Here is an 18,094-nt window from a genome sequence, read left to right as displayed (position 1 = left end):
ATCTTAGGCCTCTGTCCAGAACCTCATTATCCCCTATGTCAGGTAGTATTACAGCATATAAAACTATAACTATTGTACAAAAAGTGGGAGGAACACTGGGGCTCATTTACACACCTCCCTTAGCAGGTTAACCTTGGCAAGCGTTTCTAATATTGCATTTTCCTATGTTGGTAGAGGATAGACAAGACTGGCGATTTTTAATCACAAACAAAAGCACACCCATAGACATAGATATTGGTTTTCTGTTAATATACATTCAAACTACTCCATTAAAAAGATAGTGCTTTAAACAGGTTACAATAGCATCTAGAACAATTATAAAACGTATCTTTTCAAAATAATGCACAGAACATCTAATGTCAGGTCTAGTGTTTTATAAATGGTTGGTGCAAAGTAACTACTTTACTAAAGTACTGTACTTAACAATTCCGAGTTATGTTTACTTACTGTGCTACTTAATATTTATACTTCACTAGATTTCAGAGGTAACATTTATTGCAACAGCTTTATTGTAACAGCTTTAGTTCCTAGTTTCTTTACAGTTTAAAATTAAATTAAAATGCAGTTTACACAGAAATACATAGTAATGACAGGGACCACTCTGTTGAAAAATAAGTACTTTTACTTAAGAACATTTTGCCAATAACACTTCTGGACTTTTATATAATATTTCTAATGCGGGACTTTGACATGTAAGAGGTTTTTTATATCATTTTATCCCAACTTTTTCATAAGTTAAAGATAAAGACATTGATCTAAGCAAGCAAAGAGAGGAGTTTACTACTTCGTCTGCGTACCTAAATTGTACTTTACTAGAAGAATAAAAAAATGGGCACCCAGATAGCTCAGTTGGTAGAGCGGGTGCCCATATACAGAGGTTTACTCCTCGATGCAGCCGGCCCGGGTTCGAATCCCGCCTGTGGCCCTTTGCTGCATGTCACCTCCCCCTTTCACATCTTCAACTGCCCTATCCATTAAAGGCCTAAAATGCCCAAAAAATAATCTTAAAAAAGATGAATAAAAAAACAGACAGCATCCCATTTAAAATATTTTATTGATAAACATACACTTGCTATAAAAGACAATGAACTGAGCGCTCTATTCCTCTAACAAAGACGCTATCAGGTGTTCAGATAGAGGCAATGACATACAGAAGAGAAGGGCATTCAGCTCAGACTCTGGAGAGGCAACACTTGTGATAGAGGCAGATGGGAGAGATTTTTGGACATTGTGAAACTGTCATTATACGGGGGAATAATCAACAGGAAAGCAGCAAATCACTTTGTGTCATTGGTTTATCTCCTGGGAGGGGGTGTAAGGGAACAGCAGGTGATTTGGAGATCTATTTAAAATGTTTTTTGCTGGTATGGAACTGTGCTTCAAGTCAACTCACACATTGCACACATACCAATACATGTATGATTTCATACACACGCACACACACAGACGCACATACCCACACACGCATGTGCCAAGACCCAGAGGTCTGTGTGAGTGTGAATTACTCCTTCGCTGTACACTAGCGCTCGCATTCATTACATAAGGCACTGTTTTGGATGCAGTCAGTCTATGAGAATAACAATGGCGAAAACATTTTAAAGGGAAAATATTTAAAAATCCAAAAAACAACAAGTATATAATTAATAACATGCATTCTCATTCCAGTAAAAATAACTATAAAGAAAAAAGCTTGCGTAAGTTAGCCAGATCCCCCCCCAAAAATGAAAAATATCATGATGATGTACAACATACAAGAGGGAAGTTAAAGTTTAGGTGCTGAGACGACAACAACGAACGTGAAGCTCACACTACTCCTTCTGAGCAATAACTTATACATGTTTTTCTTTCATGCAAAACAGTAAACACAAAACCCCAAAAGAATGAGAAGGTATGATGATGAGTAAGGCATTATAAAGGTCAAGCTACTTCAGGTTATCCAACCCAAACCATCATCAGTCATCAGTGCAGAAGCAGGGGTTAATGGATCAAGACTTTGAGACTGATGTGTATTGGTTCAGCTTTTAGCGTAACATGTTAAGCTTGTGATAGAACAGATCCTTATTCTAGTATCTTAACTGTGCTAAGTATGGTTGTGCAAAGGTCTTAACACACTGATTTTATTAATTACATCCATGCTACACATAATTAAAATCTTAAAGTGTATAATAAGCACACACACTGTATTGCATGTGCATGTGTTGTTTTGTCACTCAGTCCAGGTCAGTCCACTTTTTACTCAAAGTAGCATCCATAAAGCAGTTTGAGCATTTCAGGAAAAGGACAATGATTCCAAGAGTTTTCCAGAATGTGAGTGACGGAGTGACAAATTCTTCTCCATCCAGTCACTGACAAAGACAGAGGAGGTCATCATAGTGTGGTGGGCTGACCTCTGCCTGCATACAAACACATGGAAATGTGTAAAAGTCTGCTCTCATAACTTTTGATAAGGTTGTTTAATAATATTAATAATATTATTGTTGCTGTTGATCTTTGTTAGACCCTTAACATAAGGACCCATTTTATTAAGGGTCTAAGTTTTAGGTTAGGACAGTTTAAACAATTAGTACTGTTTAAAATTATTTTGTGATTAGAGAAGGAGTTAAGGTTAGGCATTTAATTGTGAGGACAAAGGCCAATATAAACATCAGAAGACAAGCCTTTAAGAAAGTCTGTAACACCATACTTGCATGTTCCAGTGTGTGTCAGTCTGTGTGTGTGTCTTTGTGTGTGTAGGCATGTGTTCTCACCCCGAGATGCAATATAGCACTCATGACAGCTCAGCAGTCCATTACGAATCCGTACATCAGTCCCTGCAGAGGCGTCACCTAGCTGCCCATCACACACTCCACACTGAGGGATACAGAATACAGAATACAGTATTTACATTATACACACATCTTACATCACATCTTGTGATAGAGTACACATTAAGATTTTGATTATGATTTATGCAATAAAGATTTATTTATTTGATTAGGACAATGCATATTAATCAACATTTCTGTAAATACGCCAGTGTTAGCCAGTCTGCTAATTTTCAACTGTAGTCCTAGTTACCTAGCATGCATGTCTTTATCGTGGGAGGAAACCGGAGCACCTGGAGGAAACCCATGCAAACACGGGGAGAACATGCAAACTCCACACAGACCAGCCCTGCCCGGACCAGGGATCTAACACTGCCCAGACCAGTGACTGAATTCTGCAGTGCCAAGTTGATGTGAGGCAGAAGTGCTAACCACTGCCTCACTAACCGTGCTGCCCAATGCTTTAGTAAACTTTGTATATATTCAAAACATTTACACATAAGTCAAATGCTGCTTCTGTTTAAAGTAAAATAAAGTATAATGTTCCATTATTGGTGTGCATGTGTATACTAGAATAACACCTTTACCTTGAAACACTGTATGTGGAAGAAAAGTCCCAGTGTATCGATGATCATGGCAGCTCCTTTTCCCAGTGGTTGAGAACAACCAGAACATAGTCTCTTCCCACTAACACACCTACACACATGCAGACAGCAGGAGCAAAACAGATATTAAAGCACCTTCACTCCATTAAACAGTACAGCCTAATTTTAGAAATTATTTTTGTGTAAATGTGTGCTCTCATCATTACCTGCTGGGTGAGGGAGGCTGAGGTGGAGCAGGGGAGGGCTGCTGTATGCCTGTTACAGCATCATGGGACTCAGACCTTGGTTAAAAAAGAAACATAAATACATGCACATCCAAAACATCTATAACATGATTGCGACACATAAAGAGCGGTAAAGAGCATTTCAGATGATCATTGTTATTGTTCATTGTGATCATCATTCAAATTTAATATAAAAAATAAAATGTTGCTTAACAAATGAACGTTTATCCCCCTGAACAAGTGGTTTAGAAATTATGAGCGCATCTGAAGTGGTTGCGGTGATGCAGTGGTTATGACATATGCCTTTTGGTGTGGGAGACCTGGGTCAGCTAAATGACATGTGATGTGATGTAATGTAATGTAATCTCGACAGTAGAATAATCCAAATGTTTCTTTTAAATGCACGTTACTGAGTCAGTTCATTGAGTGACTGAGTGTTCTCCACTTGTGCTACATTAGCTTAGCATTTTAACTAAGTGTATTTTAAAACTTTGCATTATCTCATAGATATCGCTTGTATTTACAGTGGCCGCTATGTAGAAAAAGTTGCAAAGTCTTGCTTTAACTCACAGTTTACAGAACAAATATGCAGCACTATGGAAAAACCCTAAAATACACAAAGGTGCACAAAAGCATCCTGTCATACCTTTTAACAATATGTGGCTGGTTTAACTGAGGGTTGCGGTCCAGAGAGGCTGTCTTCCACACTCCCTGTTCCTTTGAATGTTCACCATCACATGCAGAATCTACAAAAAAAATCATCAAATAATAAATTGTAATAAGACCCCAAGTAATAACCTTTTATTAGAGAAATTCTAAAGGACTTTATGTTTGACCTGAGATTGAATGAGCTGTGCATGCACACACACATGTAGACACCTCCTGCATATCATGTGTATTTCTGCGTGCATCTTACCCTGGAAAAAATGCAGCTTAGATGCATGTTGATCCTCGTTCCTTTCCCTTTTTTGGCCGCTTTGCTGTAGAGGAATATTTCCTCTTTCTGTCTCATTGTTTTCTGGAGCTGATGAAGTCGTCCCTGTCTGAACTGAATGCTGGTGTAACAAGCCAGTGGGATTTAAGGGTGTTACAGTCTCCTCTAGGATTCTTCTCTCCTGGAAGATGTACACAAAAAGAAGACGTAAAGGTTATACTTTACTTAAAGGGATCTACATAAGAGTGACATGACACTGTCATTAACATTTATAAACAAGTCATAAACATTTATGACATAACACTTCTTTTAGTAAGTGCCAATCGATTTTTGTCATGACAAGTTATGGTTATGGCTAGGGATAGGGTTCATGTGTCATGTGTTCATGACAGTGTCATATCACTGTTATGTAGATACCTTAAAGTAAAGTGTTACCCATTTAAGACACACAAAAGCAGTTAATGATTTCATGTATAGGTGAGTCTGTGTGTAATAGTACCTCTTCATTGTGTTTTCTCTCCTCCTCCTGCACTTCCAGCTGTGCTTTCTCCCACTCATTCTTCAGCTTCTCCTGTTCTTTCTGGTATTGCTCCTGCAGAGAAACATTGTGCGTGTTAAGTACTGTATGCACACAATAACCCACATATAACACACGTAAAATAACAAACACACAGACACAGACAGACACACACAGACACACGGACACACACACACACACACACAAACATATATATGTGTGCACACACACACACAGTACATTCTTTGCCTTCTGTTTTCTGCTGACCATTCATGGTGCCATGCACATTCCACCAGTGTACCTGTAGGAGGCGCTCCTGCTCCCGTTGCCAACTTTCCAGTCGTTTACGTTCCTCATTGGGGTCCCAGACCCAGTGATTAACACGTTTAGCCAAGTTCAACATGGGAGTCTCAATCTACCCAGACCCAATGGACAATCATACGCACACACACATGTACACGGACCAAAAGGACAGAAAGAGAGGAAAGGTGAAAGGACATGTTTGACTACAACGACTACTGGAGACGAAGGGTCAGGACAGGGTCAAATTTAAGAATGAGGGAGAAACAGAAAAAACTAAACAAGCTGGAGCTGCTGAGAGATACTTACAGTAACACTGCTCTCCTCAAGTCCCTCTGTGGCAGAGATAGACACAGACACACACACACACATCAAAATTCTTATTAGAATAAAAATCAGCTCTAGAGGCCAAGTATGTGAACACATACAAGGAATTTGACTCTGTTTTGGTTGCTCTCAATATACGTATACAGCAACATACAGCCATAAACAATAACAAAGCTGATAAAAAATAGTTTAAAATAAACATAAAACTATTATATACATACATTAGAAGTTAAAGTTTTACCTGTGACAGTGGGAGAATATTCTTGCATGCTGTTTGGTGATGTAGCTGGCTGAGTCTTTCCCCCGCCCACTGGACTCCCAGATAACCCAGAAGTACCACTAATCTGAAAGTCAAATATTCAACCAAATGAATAAAACATTAACTGAAAAAATTGATCTATAATTCTTTTGTTTCTATTTATGTGTATTTCTAAAAATTGAATGTACCCTTCAAGTCCAAAATATACCATTGTTGCTCTGTAGTCTTACTGTGTCGGTTCTTCAGGCAGTCGCTTGCTTCAGTTCATGTAAATACAATATTAAAATCAACCTGAAGAGACCTGAAACTTGCTTTACATAAGACATCCATCCCCGTGAACAGCTGAAGAGTGCGTCAGGTCAGGCCCATGTCTCTCCACTGTGAGTTACAACTTTTGCCCTCTTTAAGACCATATATCCACGACTTAGATTGAAACACAACAAAACATTCTTTTGCACTTCACTTTTGTGTTTTAACTAAGGAAAGCAAAAGAAATGCATGTTGCCTCGGTTGCCTGCAATAGCCGTGTATAAGAATTTCTATTCATTGTTTTGAATGTCTTTTTATGTTTTATGTATATCCCATTTATGATTGTTGTACTGCAGTACAGACAAATTTCACCATGGGCACATAAAAGTATATCGTATTCTTTTATCCCGCCTTTCTGTCTTTGCTCCCATTTTGTGTTACTAAAGATGAAAGAATGTGTTGGTGCATATAAGTGCTTCCAACACCAGAGTCAAGTTGATACCATAGCTGCTGAACTGCATCCTTTTAAATGGAAAAAGTGACTAAATTCTCAACATATTTTTTAACTCCACCCCTTTCAGTTTTTCCCTTGGGTTTCATTTTCCACCGACACAGCTCATGAATATAATGAAAACGAGTGCTGACGACACTTATGTCTCAGGTGTCAATGCTTTACACAAACACCGTAATGCACCAGGATGGAAAATTAATAACAACAATTTATATGTTTAGTAGTATTTAGTTGCAGCTTTAACACACTTGCAGAGACAACTTACAGAAAGTAAAGACAACAGTAAATTCACTGTGTCTCAAAAGCTATTATGACATTTCTGTAGGTTGTTCCTCACAATGTGTGTTGTAAAGAACTGAACCCCATGGGTGTCTGGAGGGTTAGAAGAACATCATCTTAAAACCAACTGTCTTTTTGAGAATGGCCAGCAGTAATGTGAAGCATTTTAAATGGAAAAACACACAAAAAACACAGGTATTCTGTCCCTAAACATGCCACCTGTAATATTACCTGTTCATTGCTTTGGATATCCGGGTGATGTGGCTCCACATGTGTGAGCTCTGTCACAATAGTTGTAGTAATGGTACAGTTTCGACCTCCAATCAGGGAGCTGATGGCAGAGCCTAAAGACGTGGTCAATCTTTCTTTCTTTGGAGATGGTGCCTGCTCTACCGTCTCCTGATTTGTCGCATTAGACTTGGAGGAAACATCTTTATCTCTCTGTATGGAGGGAATGTCTTTCTCCATCTGCTCGGAGGGAACATTTCTCTCCGTTTGTACGGAGGGAACTTCTTTCTCCATCTGTACGGAGGGAACTTCTTTCTCCAGCTGTACGGAGGGAATATCTTTCTCCATCTTTACAGAGGGAACTTCTTTCTCCAGCTGTTTGGAGGGAGCATCTTTCTCCATCTGTTTGGAGGGAACTTCTTTCTCCATCTGTTTGGAGAGAACTTCTTTCTCCATCTGTTCGGAGGGAACTTCTTTCTCCGTCTGTTTGGAGGGAACTTCTTTCTCCGTCTGTTTGGAGGAAACTTCTTTGAACGCTGGTGGCAAGTGTTGAGTAGATGTAGGTGGAGTAGAAACAGATACATCTTCTGTCACCTCTCCATTTACTCGCACCAACCCGTCCATCTGAGTGGGACACATGCATAGTCAGGATTACATTGATATTCTATTTGTCTTATTTAGCAAGAGTCACACAAACTAATGGATGTCATTAATATGCTCTGTGGGGCATTTTGAAGATATGGTAAACGTATAGCATTGTTGGACTCAATCAAGGCTTAAGGGATCAGTTGCCGCTCCTGTGATTTTATTATTGTTCTAGGGAATATTTTTTTTCCTTTCTTTTTTCTTTATAGAAATGACAGCACAAACCAACCCTTATGAATTAAAAAAAATAAAGCCATAGATAAACAGAGGGAGCATGATGGACAACATGATCAGTGACCGGAAGCCAAAGATCTTGGAACTGGTATGAACTGTAAGTATTATCACAATGTTTAAAGAGAAAGGGGATAAGGGGACTTTTTTGTTAATAGAGATCAACATTAATATCTAAATCACAAAAAGGTTGTTCAGTACGATGCTGCTACTTTTTTTTAAGAAGTTGATACTTATTAGAAGTATTATTAAGCACACATTTAAACTGCATGCAGACAATAACAGGTGGTACAGTGAACTGTTGACTGGTGTGACTGACATAGAGTCATGGATATGGCCCTTACCTTGACAGGTTTATGTCCAGACAGTGTGTTCCTGGGCTGGCAGTAGGGCTTGGCTGCCAGCAGGGGGACGGGTCTGGGAGATACAGATGTACATGAGGGGAGTGTTTGTACAGGCTGTGTCATATGAGGCTGCACCTGTGCAATATGAGGTGGCGTGTGTTTGGCTTGAGGCTTTGCATCTCCTGTAATCGGTTGTTTTTGTTGTTTGGTTTGAGACTCTGTCAGTTTGGATTGAGGTTCATTCAGTTCTAGTGACTGAGGTGGCACATGGTCTGAGTTTGTGATCGGGCTGAGAGTGTTGCCAGGTGTTGGGGAGGTGGAGGGGACAGAAACGGATGTCTCGTGTAGAGCAGCTGTTTTTGTCTCCATCTCTTCAGGCTCTGTGTGCCACTTGTCTTTTATAACACATGGTTCTGGTTTGTGGAGAGGTTCTGATGTTTCATTTACAGGTGAAGTCGTTTTGTGCTCCGTATCCACCTTATTGAGGTTCTGTTTGGGATTTGCCGTGGATCTGGGCAGTTTTAGGCTGTCCAGTGTTGCATCACTGATGGTAAAGCGAAGAGCGTAACGCTGTAAAACCATGGCGGCTTCCTCTGGAGTCGCTGCATTCCTGTAGGCGTCACACAAATCTGCCTCTCTACGCTCCCTAGAATAGAAAAATACGGATAGAGACACTAAGCATTTGGTGTCTACGTAGAGTTTCCTTTATTGTCGGTTATTTTTTTGACAGGGATCATGGTTTGAATATGGCCTACTTTAAATATGTTTGTCTCATAATAAGAGCCATGTGCAACAAAAATAAGGGCCTCAATATCATCCTTACTTCTCCTCCACGATCTCTTTGTAGGTCTTAATGCTTTTCCTCTTATTGCAGTCACTTCCCTCCTCCTTCATCCTTTTCTCCATCCTCTTCCTCTCTTCCTCTTTCTTGATCAGTTCCTGGGACGTGCTGCGACGCCGATTCTTCCAACGAGCCAATTCCTGTCACGGTTTCACAGTGTTCAAATAATGGCAGCGGTAATTCAGGATATTGCTGTTATCTGAATAAGATACAAATATTTCCCTTTTATTTAAATGGACCCAACATGCTAAATGTTAATGTCATTACTTTTCACTTACGTTTTGCCAGTGGTCATCATCTTCCTGAAAGTTGTTGTACTGCTCGTGCATGCGCTCATTTCGTGATTGGCTCAGGGGTTGTAAGTGCCCGACCTCTTCCTCGTTAAGCATGTCACCCATGCTCACACTCCTAGAGAGAAGGAAACAGTATAATCTTGTATAAATTACTGCATTACTTGACCTTACACATTCACTTAGTCCAATTTGGTTCTGGAAAAAAATGTAATATTAATTTATTCATTGTTTACATTGGTCACTTGTAATTGCCTGGTAATGTAAAAAATTAACAACAAGGAACAAGGAGGGGAAAGAAAACTGCCTCCTTTTCAAAATTAATAGACGATGTAAACAAAGATGGTCTACAAGATATGGACACAAAGCAAGACATACTTAGACACATCCAATAGCAGTCCAATAAACACAAATATTACAGTGTAATTTTCTGTATATTGTGGATTTATATTAGTTGCGTCTGTGCTGCACCACACTACCACACAGTAACTGAAATACGTTACTGTTTCCATTAACTAAACACAAAGCAATTAATATAATAACTACAAAAAATAAAAAATAATAACAACTTAATTTTGGCAAGACAAAAAGAATAAAAAAAAAAGATGACATTAAAAAGCTGGGTGTTAGAGTTTGTACATTGGTATATTTTTGGACTGTATTCTTGAAATTGAACGTGCACAGTGTGTTTATATAGTTATCATTCATAAGCTCATCCAGATTCATGCTGAAAGACTTACTCAGTGTCCTTAGACATAAAAGCAACTCGCCGGCTCATCCTAAAACAATAGTGAATAAGAGGAAACAGCAGATGAGGGAATGGACAGCAGCCTTATTGCTAATGTCACACTTCATACTGGAGGAATGGCAAAGCTACATCTGAGAAGAAAGGGATGAAGAAACAAAAAGAGTTCAATGGGCATCTCACATGATGGGAGGTAGATCATCGTCACCCAGCCAGAAGGGTTTCTTTTGTGGTTGCTCGTTCACGTCTCTCTTTCTCTCCTCTAACTTTTTCTCAACTCTTTCCTCCACACACTGCTTTTCCAGCTCTGTCTCCACTTTACGAGTCTGGGCAGCAGCAGAACTGGGTGGAGGGGTGAGTGATGGAGAGGAGAGGGGCTCAGACACATCAGTGACAGAGATTGTCATGTCTCCTTCCTTTCCATCCTCCTCCTGCCTCTCCCTCAGCTCTGCACACTGAGAGAGGTTTGGTGCTTTGGAGAGCAGGGCCTGAGGTTCTGCTGCCACGGTATCCATGCTGCTAAAATCCAGTGACAAGGCCAAGATTACAAGGCAATAGCTCAAAGGGTAAATCAAGGCCGCATCACAGATAACAGAAGACAGAAGTTTTCATTGGAACCACGTTTTGCTCAAGATATAGTACCTATGAAAATTACTGAAAGCAAGTTATGTAGTGTGGAGTGTAGTTTAAGGGGCTTTTTTTAACATGTGAGGCCAACATCAAATTGCTAAAGTATCCTTACTAACCAATTATCAAAATAATTTTCTGCTGATTGAGGAATTGATTAATAGACGGTTGACCGTATTTACTTGTGTCTTGGGTTCTAACGAACTTTAAAAGACGGCCATTTTAAAACCCGGGAAATAACACCAAAACTATCGGTCTGGCTAGATAATACTACAGGTGAGCCAAACCAATATGTGTTTTAGACTTTAGGCAAGACTTTTTTATGTTTGTGATTTCCACTTGGAAAGAAAATGTGTATTTTGGTACTAGTTTTACGAACATAAAAAAAAAAGTTCAGTTGGTAGGGTAACCTGGAATTTTTTTATTTATTGGATTTGGAATTGGGCTAATTAGCACAGTATATTACATAGTTCTTTCCCAATAACCTACGAGAAATTATTTGAAAAATACTTTTCTTTATGTCATTTGGGTGAAACAACCCAATCATTTCAAATACTACAGAGTTGTGAGATTCAGCATTGATTTACACTTTGAATACAACGACAGCCAACTGTTCTATACTCAACCGGAAACAAACAAAGCCACGTTAAACCTCATCAGCAAAAGAGCAAAAAGGCCAGAAAAGTCCATAGCAAACACAAACTTCATCAAGCCATATCAGAACCACAACTCTAATAATCCGACCACAACAGCAAATCAAAGTCAACAAGTCCTTATATATTTAAATAATCCATATGAAACCACATTGGACCTCCAGCTGCAGGAAATCAAACATGCTGGCATGGAACCAAAACAACACAGTCAAGTCAGAATCAACTATAAATCAACCACAGAGATGTGTTAATGTTAGTACTGCAGGCCATTTAACTTAACAAACACAAACAAACCTTCATCTTTGCCAGTAAAATATGCTTTGTTAGTTGCAGTAGTGGCAGATCCCTCAATCAATTCATCATTCAAACACAGTAAATACCTTTCACTAGCCATCTTCTCTGTGAGTTTAGGCTTTCTGTGTAGAACCTTCATTGCAGACACTGGGGCAACGTTATATTTAACCGATCCAGGTACTGGCAGGAACTGACTGATGGCCTGGTTTGTTCTGACTGCACTCGGTTTTTGGAATGAACCGGTCCTTCGAGCCATCATATCATCCTTCTCCAGGTCAGGCAATATCTCATTCTCATCATACTCATCGTCCTGCTCTTCATATTCACATTCGCTGTAGGACGTTGCTCGGATTACAGTCTTGCCAGGGTGTAGCTGAGGTTTTTCCATCGGAGGTCTGGGTTGCTGTTGCTCCACTCTATGAGAGAAACTCCTATAATTGAAATAACTAAACATCAAGCTGGAGAACCTCTTTGAGGACGCAAACCACACCAAGCTGGTTAGTGCCTTCTCATACTGTTAGACACACAAATCTCAGCCCACCTGACGTTCGGCTGTTCGCTCCTGTCCGCCTGCACTTTCCTTTTGTTCCTCGGAGCAGCATCAGTTGTGACCTCCTCTTGTGTGTAGCGCTTAGTGCTGGGAAGAGGCAGGAAACTGTTGTAAGTCACTGTAGAAGTGCTTTGTTTATGGAAAACTCCTGTCCTCCTTGCCAACATGTCATCTTTCTGGAGATCTGGGATCCTCTCCACTTCCTCCTCCTCCTCCTCCTCCTCCTCCTCCTCTGCTCTTCGTTTATACTGAGCCAGACAAGCATCCAGCTCTGCAGGAGTTAGAGGGGTTTCAGGGGTGCAGGGTGGTAGGTCAGCGGAGGGAGCGATGGATTGATTGACGTTAGGTCCATTTACCTGGCTGTGAGAGCATCATATTAAGCTCAAACTGCAGCAACAGCGATGGATCCTATAGTCTTACAATCCAGGTGTAAACATGCAGAAAAGCCGGCCACAGGTGCCGACTAAGTGTACAGAATACGGATTGGAACTGTTGTAAACATTTCAAACTAAAGAACATTCAAGAGTTTACCAGCAACAAATAAAGGGTTAGAAAAAACATGCAAAAAAAGCTTGTTGACCATCAGAGTCATGTGATAACATCCAAGATACGTCAAACGTGAACAGATAATATATCAGGAGAAAAAAAGGTTACACAAACATTACAGACATGCTTTAATTGTGCATTTACTAGGTTGTTTCTGTAGCCTTAATTTTTAGGCCTATACATAGGCCAATACTCTTTGATTTATCTAGCTCTACTTCTCATAGCAGCATATACATGCATGTGTGTGCGCACGTACTGTAAGTGTGTACCTTTGTTCCCTATTACAACTACAATCATATCAGCCAGTGCAGAGAAGTACATCCAAACTACCTAATTTACCATTTCAAATATACTTGAAACTTAAAAAGCATTTTCCAAAAGGACATTGACAAGCAATTCCATTAAACCATTTAAATAATATTCCAAACGTAGGCTTTTGGAAGAGAAAGGGACCTATTTACTTATCAATAATGTCCACACTAATGCAAGATACAAGCCAGTGTAGCTGTATCACTGAGTCTTGTATTTGGCCTTGTCCATACCTGCGTTCCCGCTCTGAAAGCAGGGACCCCAGGCCAATGGTAGGCATGGCTACAGTTGCCTTGGAAAGGAGTCGTCTTAGCAACTCTGTCTCCTCCCCTTCACTTGAAGTGACTGGGTCTACTGGCTGCTCGATCTCAGTCACGCCCCCAAAGGTCACAACTTTGCTGTGACCTCTTCCAGCCTTTGCTGATCTGCTGAAAGGACTTCCATAATTTTTCTCCAGACAAGCCTGACACACAGGGGACGGGCTAGCCTCACTGTAGATCCACTCTCACAAATGAAGACAGGCACACACACACACACACACACACACACACACACACACACACACATCCAACAAAAAACAGGGGGAAATAAGGAGGGTGGAAAAGAAATCATGAGCAACCAGAGACAGACTGAGAAGACACACTGTGAAGACAACGGTAGGACAAGGTGGAAATGTTGAATTGAACAGGAAGTGTGAATGAATAGAAGAGGACAAAGAATGGGACTGTGCACTTTAATCCTTTTAATGCATACGTACATTCACAACATACACACCAAGCTTCTACTCTAGGTAGTCACATTTTCCTGGTAACTGCTGCTTCTCTGGGAACACAACAATCTCTTTATCCTATCTAATGACATCAGCGCTAAGAGAAAAACAAAGCCAAAGCAGTGCTCACAGCCAACAGTCGCCTTTGGGTCACACACATAGAGTCTCACACACATCGGCCAATTCCCTGCTATTTTTCAATGCCTGTCAAAGAAGACTGAAGAGGCCTGACGTGCACAATAGTGAGGAGAATAAACAAGCAGATGAGAACATGGGGAGCAACAGAGCTAGAAGAGAGGGGAAACTAAATCTAAGGGTTATAGCTGCTTACAAAAGAATACAAGACACTAAAGACAGACCAGAGCTGAAACTGTAGTAGACGATCTTATGAGGTTTTTTTAAATATTTTTGAATAAATTATGAATAAAATCTATCCAAGTAAACTTTAGTTAGTTACAACTAATTACATTATGTATTAACTTGTTAACATTTTTTGATTGCTTAATCGTCTAATGTGTGATTTCCCAGAGCCCAAGGAGACATCTTGAAACTGATTCTATCTGTCTTAATAGTCAAAAAACCAAGACATTCTACAGTATTAATAACAGGATAAAACTGAAAAAGGTGGCAAACTTACATTTTAGAAGTTAGAACCAGTAATCTGTAGTTTATTAAATTATTTAATATTGTTAAAACCCTTTTGATAACAGATAATCCTGGTGTCTTCTGAAAGGTAACTCTTTAGAGTTTGTTGTCAAAAAGTTAAAATTAGTTTAAATGGTACTGTAACAAATTAACAGCTGCAAAACGTTAAATAAAGTAAAATGTTTCAATGTTATATGCACTCATTTCAAAATATGCAATTATATTAGGATTTAAAAAAAGCTGGCAGGTAAAGAGTCATGACACTTTGTGATTTCAGATAAGGCTTATTTTGTAGTAGTAGTAGGTGAGGATACAACTGACAAATTTGATGTCTTTCAAATTGAGGTACTGAATCCCCATGTAGTCAACCTACTGTGTGGGTTTAAAAAATACTATATAGTGGGTTGTAAAATCATATGAAAGTCTGGAGATTAAAGATCCTCTCCAGCCTGCAATGATCTGCTTCCAACTGGAATTGAAACTAGAAGCACAAACACACACACACACACACACACACTGCACATTCTCTCAGACATAATCAAACCACACACTTGACGTACAACAGCTTTTAAGTGCTTTGTACTGCATGTGTGCAGAAACAGAGTGTGTTGGGCACCTGGGTTCAGTCATCTTGAGTCTCTCCCACTTCTGCATATCAGCCTGGCTCATGGAGGCAGAAACAAAGCTTATTGGTCCGTCCCTATGAGGGAGGGGCTTACTCTGAGCCCGTCTACGAGCCAGGTCATCCTTCTGTTTATTAGGTGTCGCCTTAACCTCTCCCTCTTCTCCCTCTTCCTCTCCATCCTCCTCTTCCTTGAGGCGAGAGGCAGAGTTAAGGAAGGGGTTGTCTCTGCGTGTAATGATGTCAGGAACCGCTTCCTTCCGACTGTCCAATCACAGAGCCAGCACAATGGCATCACACAACACACGTCACATTAAAGTGGAGCACGCACATGTCAAACCACAAATGACCACAACATCCAAAAAAAAAGAAAAAGTAGGAAAATAGGACAAATAATTTAGCAGTGTCTTAGAGAGAAAATAGAAGAAAAACGGCAACACAAACAAACAAACACTGGCTAACCTGATCTCCTTCTCCTGCAGTGTTTGCTGCGAGGCTCGTCTAATCCCTTCCCAGCGCTCCCTGTCTTTGTTGCTACATTCAGGTGGAGGGACAAACTGATGGACCTTGGGAGCAACGGAGCCACGATGAGCTCGTCTGGATGCCAGGTCGTCTCTACGAACATCTGGGACTTTCTGCACCTCTGCCTCCTCTTCCACATCAGGGGAGGAGTCCCACACAGATTTGTGAGAGCTCAAAAAGTCATTATCGCAGCGGAGGATAATGTTCGGCGACGGGGACCTCACTTCCTGTTCAACCATTGTGGGAGGGCTTGGGTTGTGGAGACGGGATGGGATGGCAATGTCATTTTGGTAATTATCAAAAAATCAATTTTTGCATGTTGTGAGCAGATATGGTCACATGCAAAGTTTTGATTTGACATGCTTCCACAAATATTGTAATATGGCAAGGTTGTTATTTATATAGTTCACAGGCAAACATTTCATCGTGCGCGTCAAAAAAATAAATACCACACTGATTAGATAGCAATTCATAGCCATTAAAACTTATATTACAGTATTAATATGTGACATTATTAAAATCAACCTCTTCCATATGTGAACCCCAGAAAAGTAGCAAGCAGTTAATCAGATCTGTATGCCAACACACAAAACGCATTATTAATGACCCTGTTTGCTGCAACCATTTACCAACACAAACCCAAAAGTCAAATTTCATCACCAGTGTGAATGGATCACCAGGAAAAAAACACAAACAAAATTACAATCATAACGATCCGTTAGTGAACACGACCAATAACTGTCAAACCACAGCAGCAGCAGCTGTCATGCATCTCCTCTCTGACCTGCTGTAGCGGACAACAGCAGGCAGAACTTTAATCCCTGCCTTCTCCAACATCAGCAGCCTCTTCTGCTCCAACACTCCCTGAGTCACATTCTCCTCTTCCCGTTTTAGTTTTTCCCCATTGTTCTCAGTTGCCCAAGTGACAGTTTTAGGAGTTTTGTGGTGTGGTCCAGTTCTTTTGGACTGCTCTGGAATGGATTGAGGGTGACTGGAGAACAGTGTGTAACAGCAGGGAAAGATAAGGAGTGAGGAAGTTTGTGTGTCTTGTGTGATTTACCTTTCCTTGTGATCAGTTTTTGTATTTTTCCATTGCAGCACTTGGTAACTTGTGTTGTGAAAATGCATCATCTATAAATGACTTATTTATTGCACTGATGTGTTGGTCATTACCTCCGCTGCTCTTCTTCCTCTGTATGTGGTTTTCGCCGTGGTGTCGGGATGTAGGAGCTGGCATTGGTTCGGTTGGGAAGAAACTGGTTAAAGGGAATAAAGTTTCTTGATTCACTGCTGGCTGTCCGTCTGGCCAACATGTCATCCTTCCGCACATCTGGCCTCCTGCTGGGGGCATCAGCCTCCGAGTCGCTGCCTCGCCCTGGGCAACAACAAGCAATGGAGCATAAAAGAGAAAACAGTGAAGAAGGTTAGAAAGTATGTCAGAAAACATTTTTAATTGCTTCTTGCATAATAACCTCCTCAAACGCTATACAATTTTCAAGACATATTAGCTTCAAAACACTGAAAGGGTATTTTTGTGCGATAGGCAATTTGTAGATTTTTAACAGGGAGACCAGACCTGCAACTAGCAAACCACCCAGTGTACGACTCTTTTGATCACCGTCCCAGCTATGTAGTTTAGAGAATTATAGATCCAAGACAAAACAGACAGAAAGGCCAGACACAGGGGAAAAAGTAATTACAAATCTGTCTGCTACTTCAGCACCATAGAAAGGGCCATTTGGATTAATGGATTTATCAGTACACTGATATTCCAGAGCCATGGTCGGGGCCATAGATTGTAACTTGCACAAACCTCAGTCAGATACCAGATCAATGAGTCAGACCAGACTAACATATTCAACTCAACAACCCATCTGCCCCTGCACTCCCACTGCTACTAGGGGATGGGGAGTGGGGGTCAGATTGACAAGGGGTATGCATTTTGGTTATTATGCTATCAAGGGGAATGGCATCCTCACTTATTCACCTCAATCACCAACTGGTTGTGTGTATCTTAACCCTTTCCCATCCCACAATTCTGTTTTATTGGAAGAGTATTTGTGTTGTGGTTTGGCCTCTGCCTATATCTTCTTATGGGCTCACAAAATCATATGTTTTTTTGATTCTACCGGCAATAATAACATGGTAATTGCTGATTACAATTAGTTAATGTTAACATGATGCCACACACACACACACACACACACACACACACACACACACA

General features: G+C 40.4%; 1 protein-coding gene across 6 annotated transcripts in view; it reads right to left on the bottom strand.

Annotated features, from left to right (window-relative positions):
- Positions 1-1,035: 1,035 nt before the first annotated feature.
- Positions 1,036-18,094, bottom strand: part of LOC117934884 (LIM and calponin homology domains-containing protein 1-like) — a 27,400-nt gene continuing 10,341 nt past the window's right edge. Inside the window, exons 9-31 of one of the 6 annotated variants that reach the window (XM_034856931.1) lie at positions 17,044-17,245; positions 16,655-16,861; positions 15,811-16,119; positions 15,343-15,612; positions 13,546-13,803; positions 12,449-12,817; positions 11,994-12,338; positions 10,517-10,852; positions 10,329-10,367; positions 9,577-9,706; positions 9,281-9,438; positions 8,458-9,103; positions 7,241-7,861; positions 5,953-6,055; positions 5,694-5,719; positions 5,386-5,499; positions 5,067-5,159; positions 4,550-4,748; positions 4,280-4,379; positions 3,616-3,690; positions 3,392-3,500; positions 2,748-2,850; positions 1,036-2,393 (exon numbers count right to left, since the gene is read on the bottom strand). In XM_034856931.1, the coding sequence (XP_034712822.1) occupies positions 2,368-2,393; positions 2,748-2,850; positions 3,392-3,500; positions 3,616-3,690; positions 4,280-4,379; positions 4,550-4,748; positions 5,067-5,159; positions 5,386-5,499; positions 5,694-5,719; positions 5,953-6,055; positions 7,241-7,861; positions 8,458-9,103; positions 9,281-9,438; positions 9,577-9,706; positions 10,329-10,367; positions 10,517-10,852; positions 11,994-12,338; positions 12,449-12,817; positions 13,546-13,803; positions 15,343-15,612; positions 15,811-16,119; positions 16,655-16,861; positions 17,044-17,245 (4,838 nt within the window). In that variant the 3' untranslated portion in view covers positions 1,036-2,367. The remainder of the gene's footprint in view (positions 2,394-2,747; positions 2,851-3,391; positions 3,501-3,615; positions 3,691-4,279; positions 4,380-4,549; positions 4,749-5,066; positions 5,160-5,385; positions 5,500-5,693; positions 5,720-5,952; positions 6,056-7,240; positions 7,862-8,457; positions 9,104-9,280; positions 9,439-9,576; positions 9,707-10,328; positions 10,368-10,516; positions 10,853-11,993; positions 12,339-12,448; positions 12,818-13,545; positions 13,804-15,342; positions 15,613-15,810; positions 16,120-16,654; positions 16,862-17,043; positions 17,246-18,094) is intronic. The other 5 variants (XM_034856932.1, XM_034856940.1, XM_034856933.1 and 2 more) reach the window with 5 other exon arrangements.

This window comes from Etheostoma cragini, chromosome 2 (genome assembly GCF_013103735.1).
Source record: "Etheostoma cragini isolate CJK2018 chromosome 2, CSU_Ecrag_1.0, whole genome shotgun sequence".
Classification (NCBI taxonomy): domain Eukaryota; kingdom Metazoa; phylum Chordata; class Actinopteri; order Perciformes; family Percidae; genus Etheostoma; species Etheostoma cragini.
Note: the sequence above shows the minus strand (reverse complement) of the source record. Positions and strands in the feature narration are given on the sequence as shown.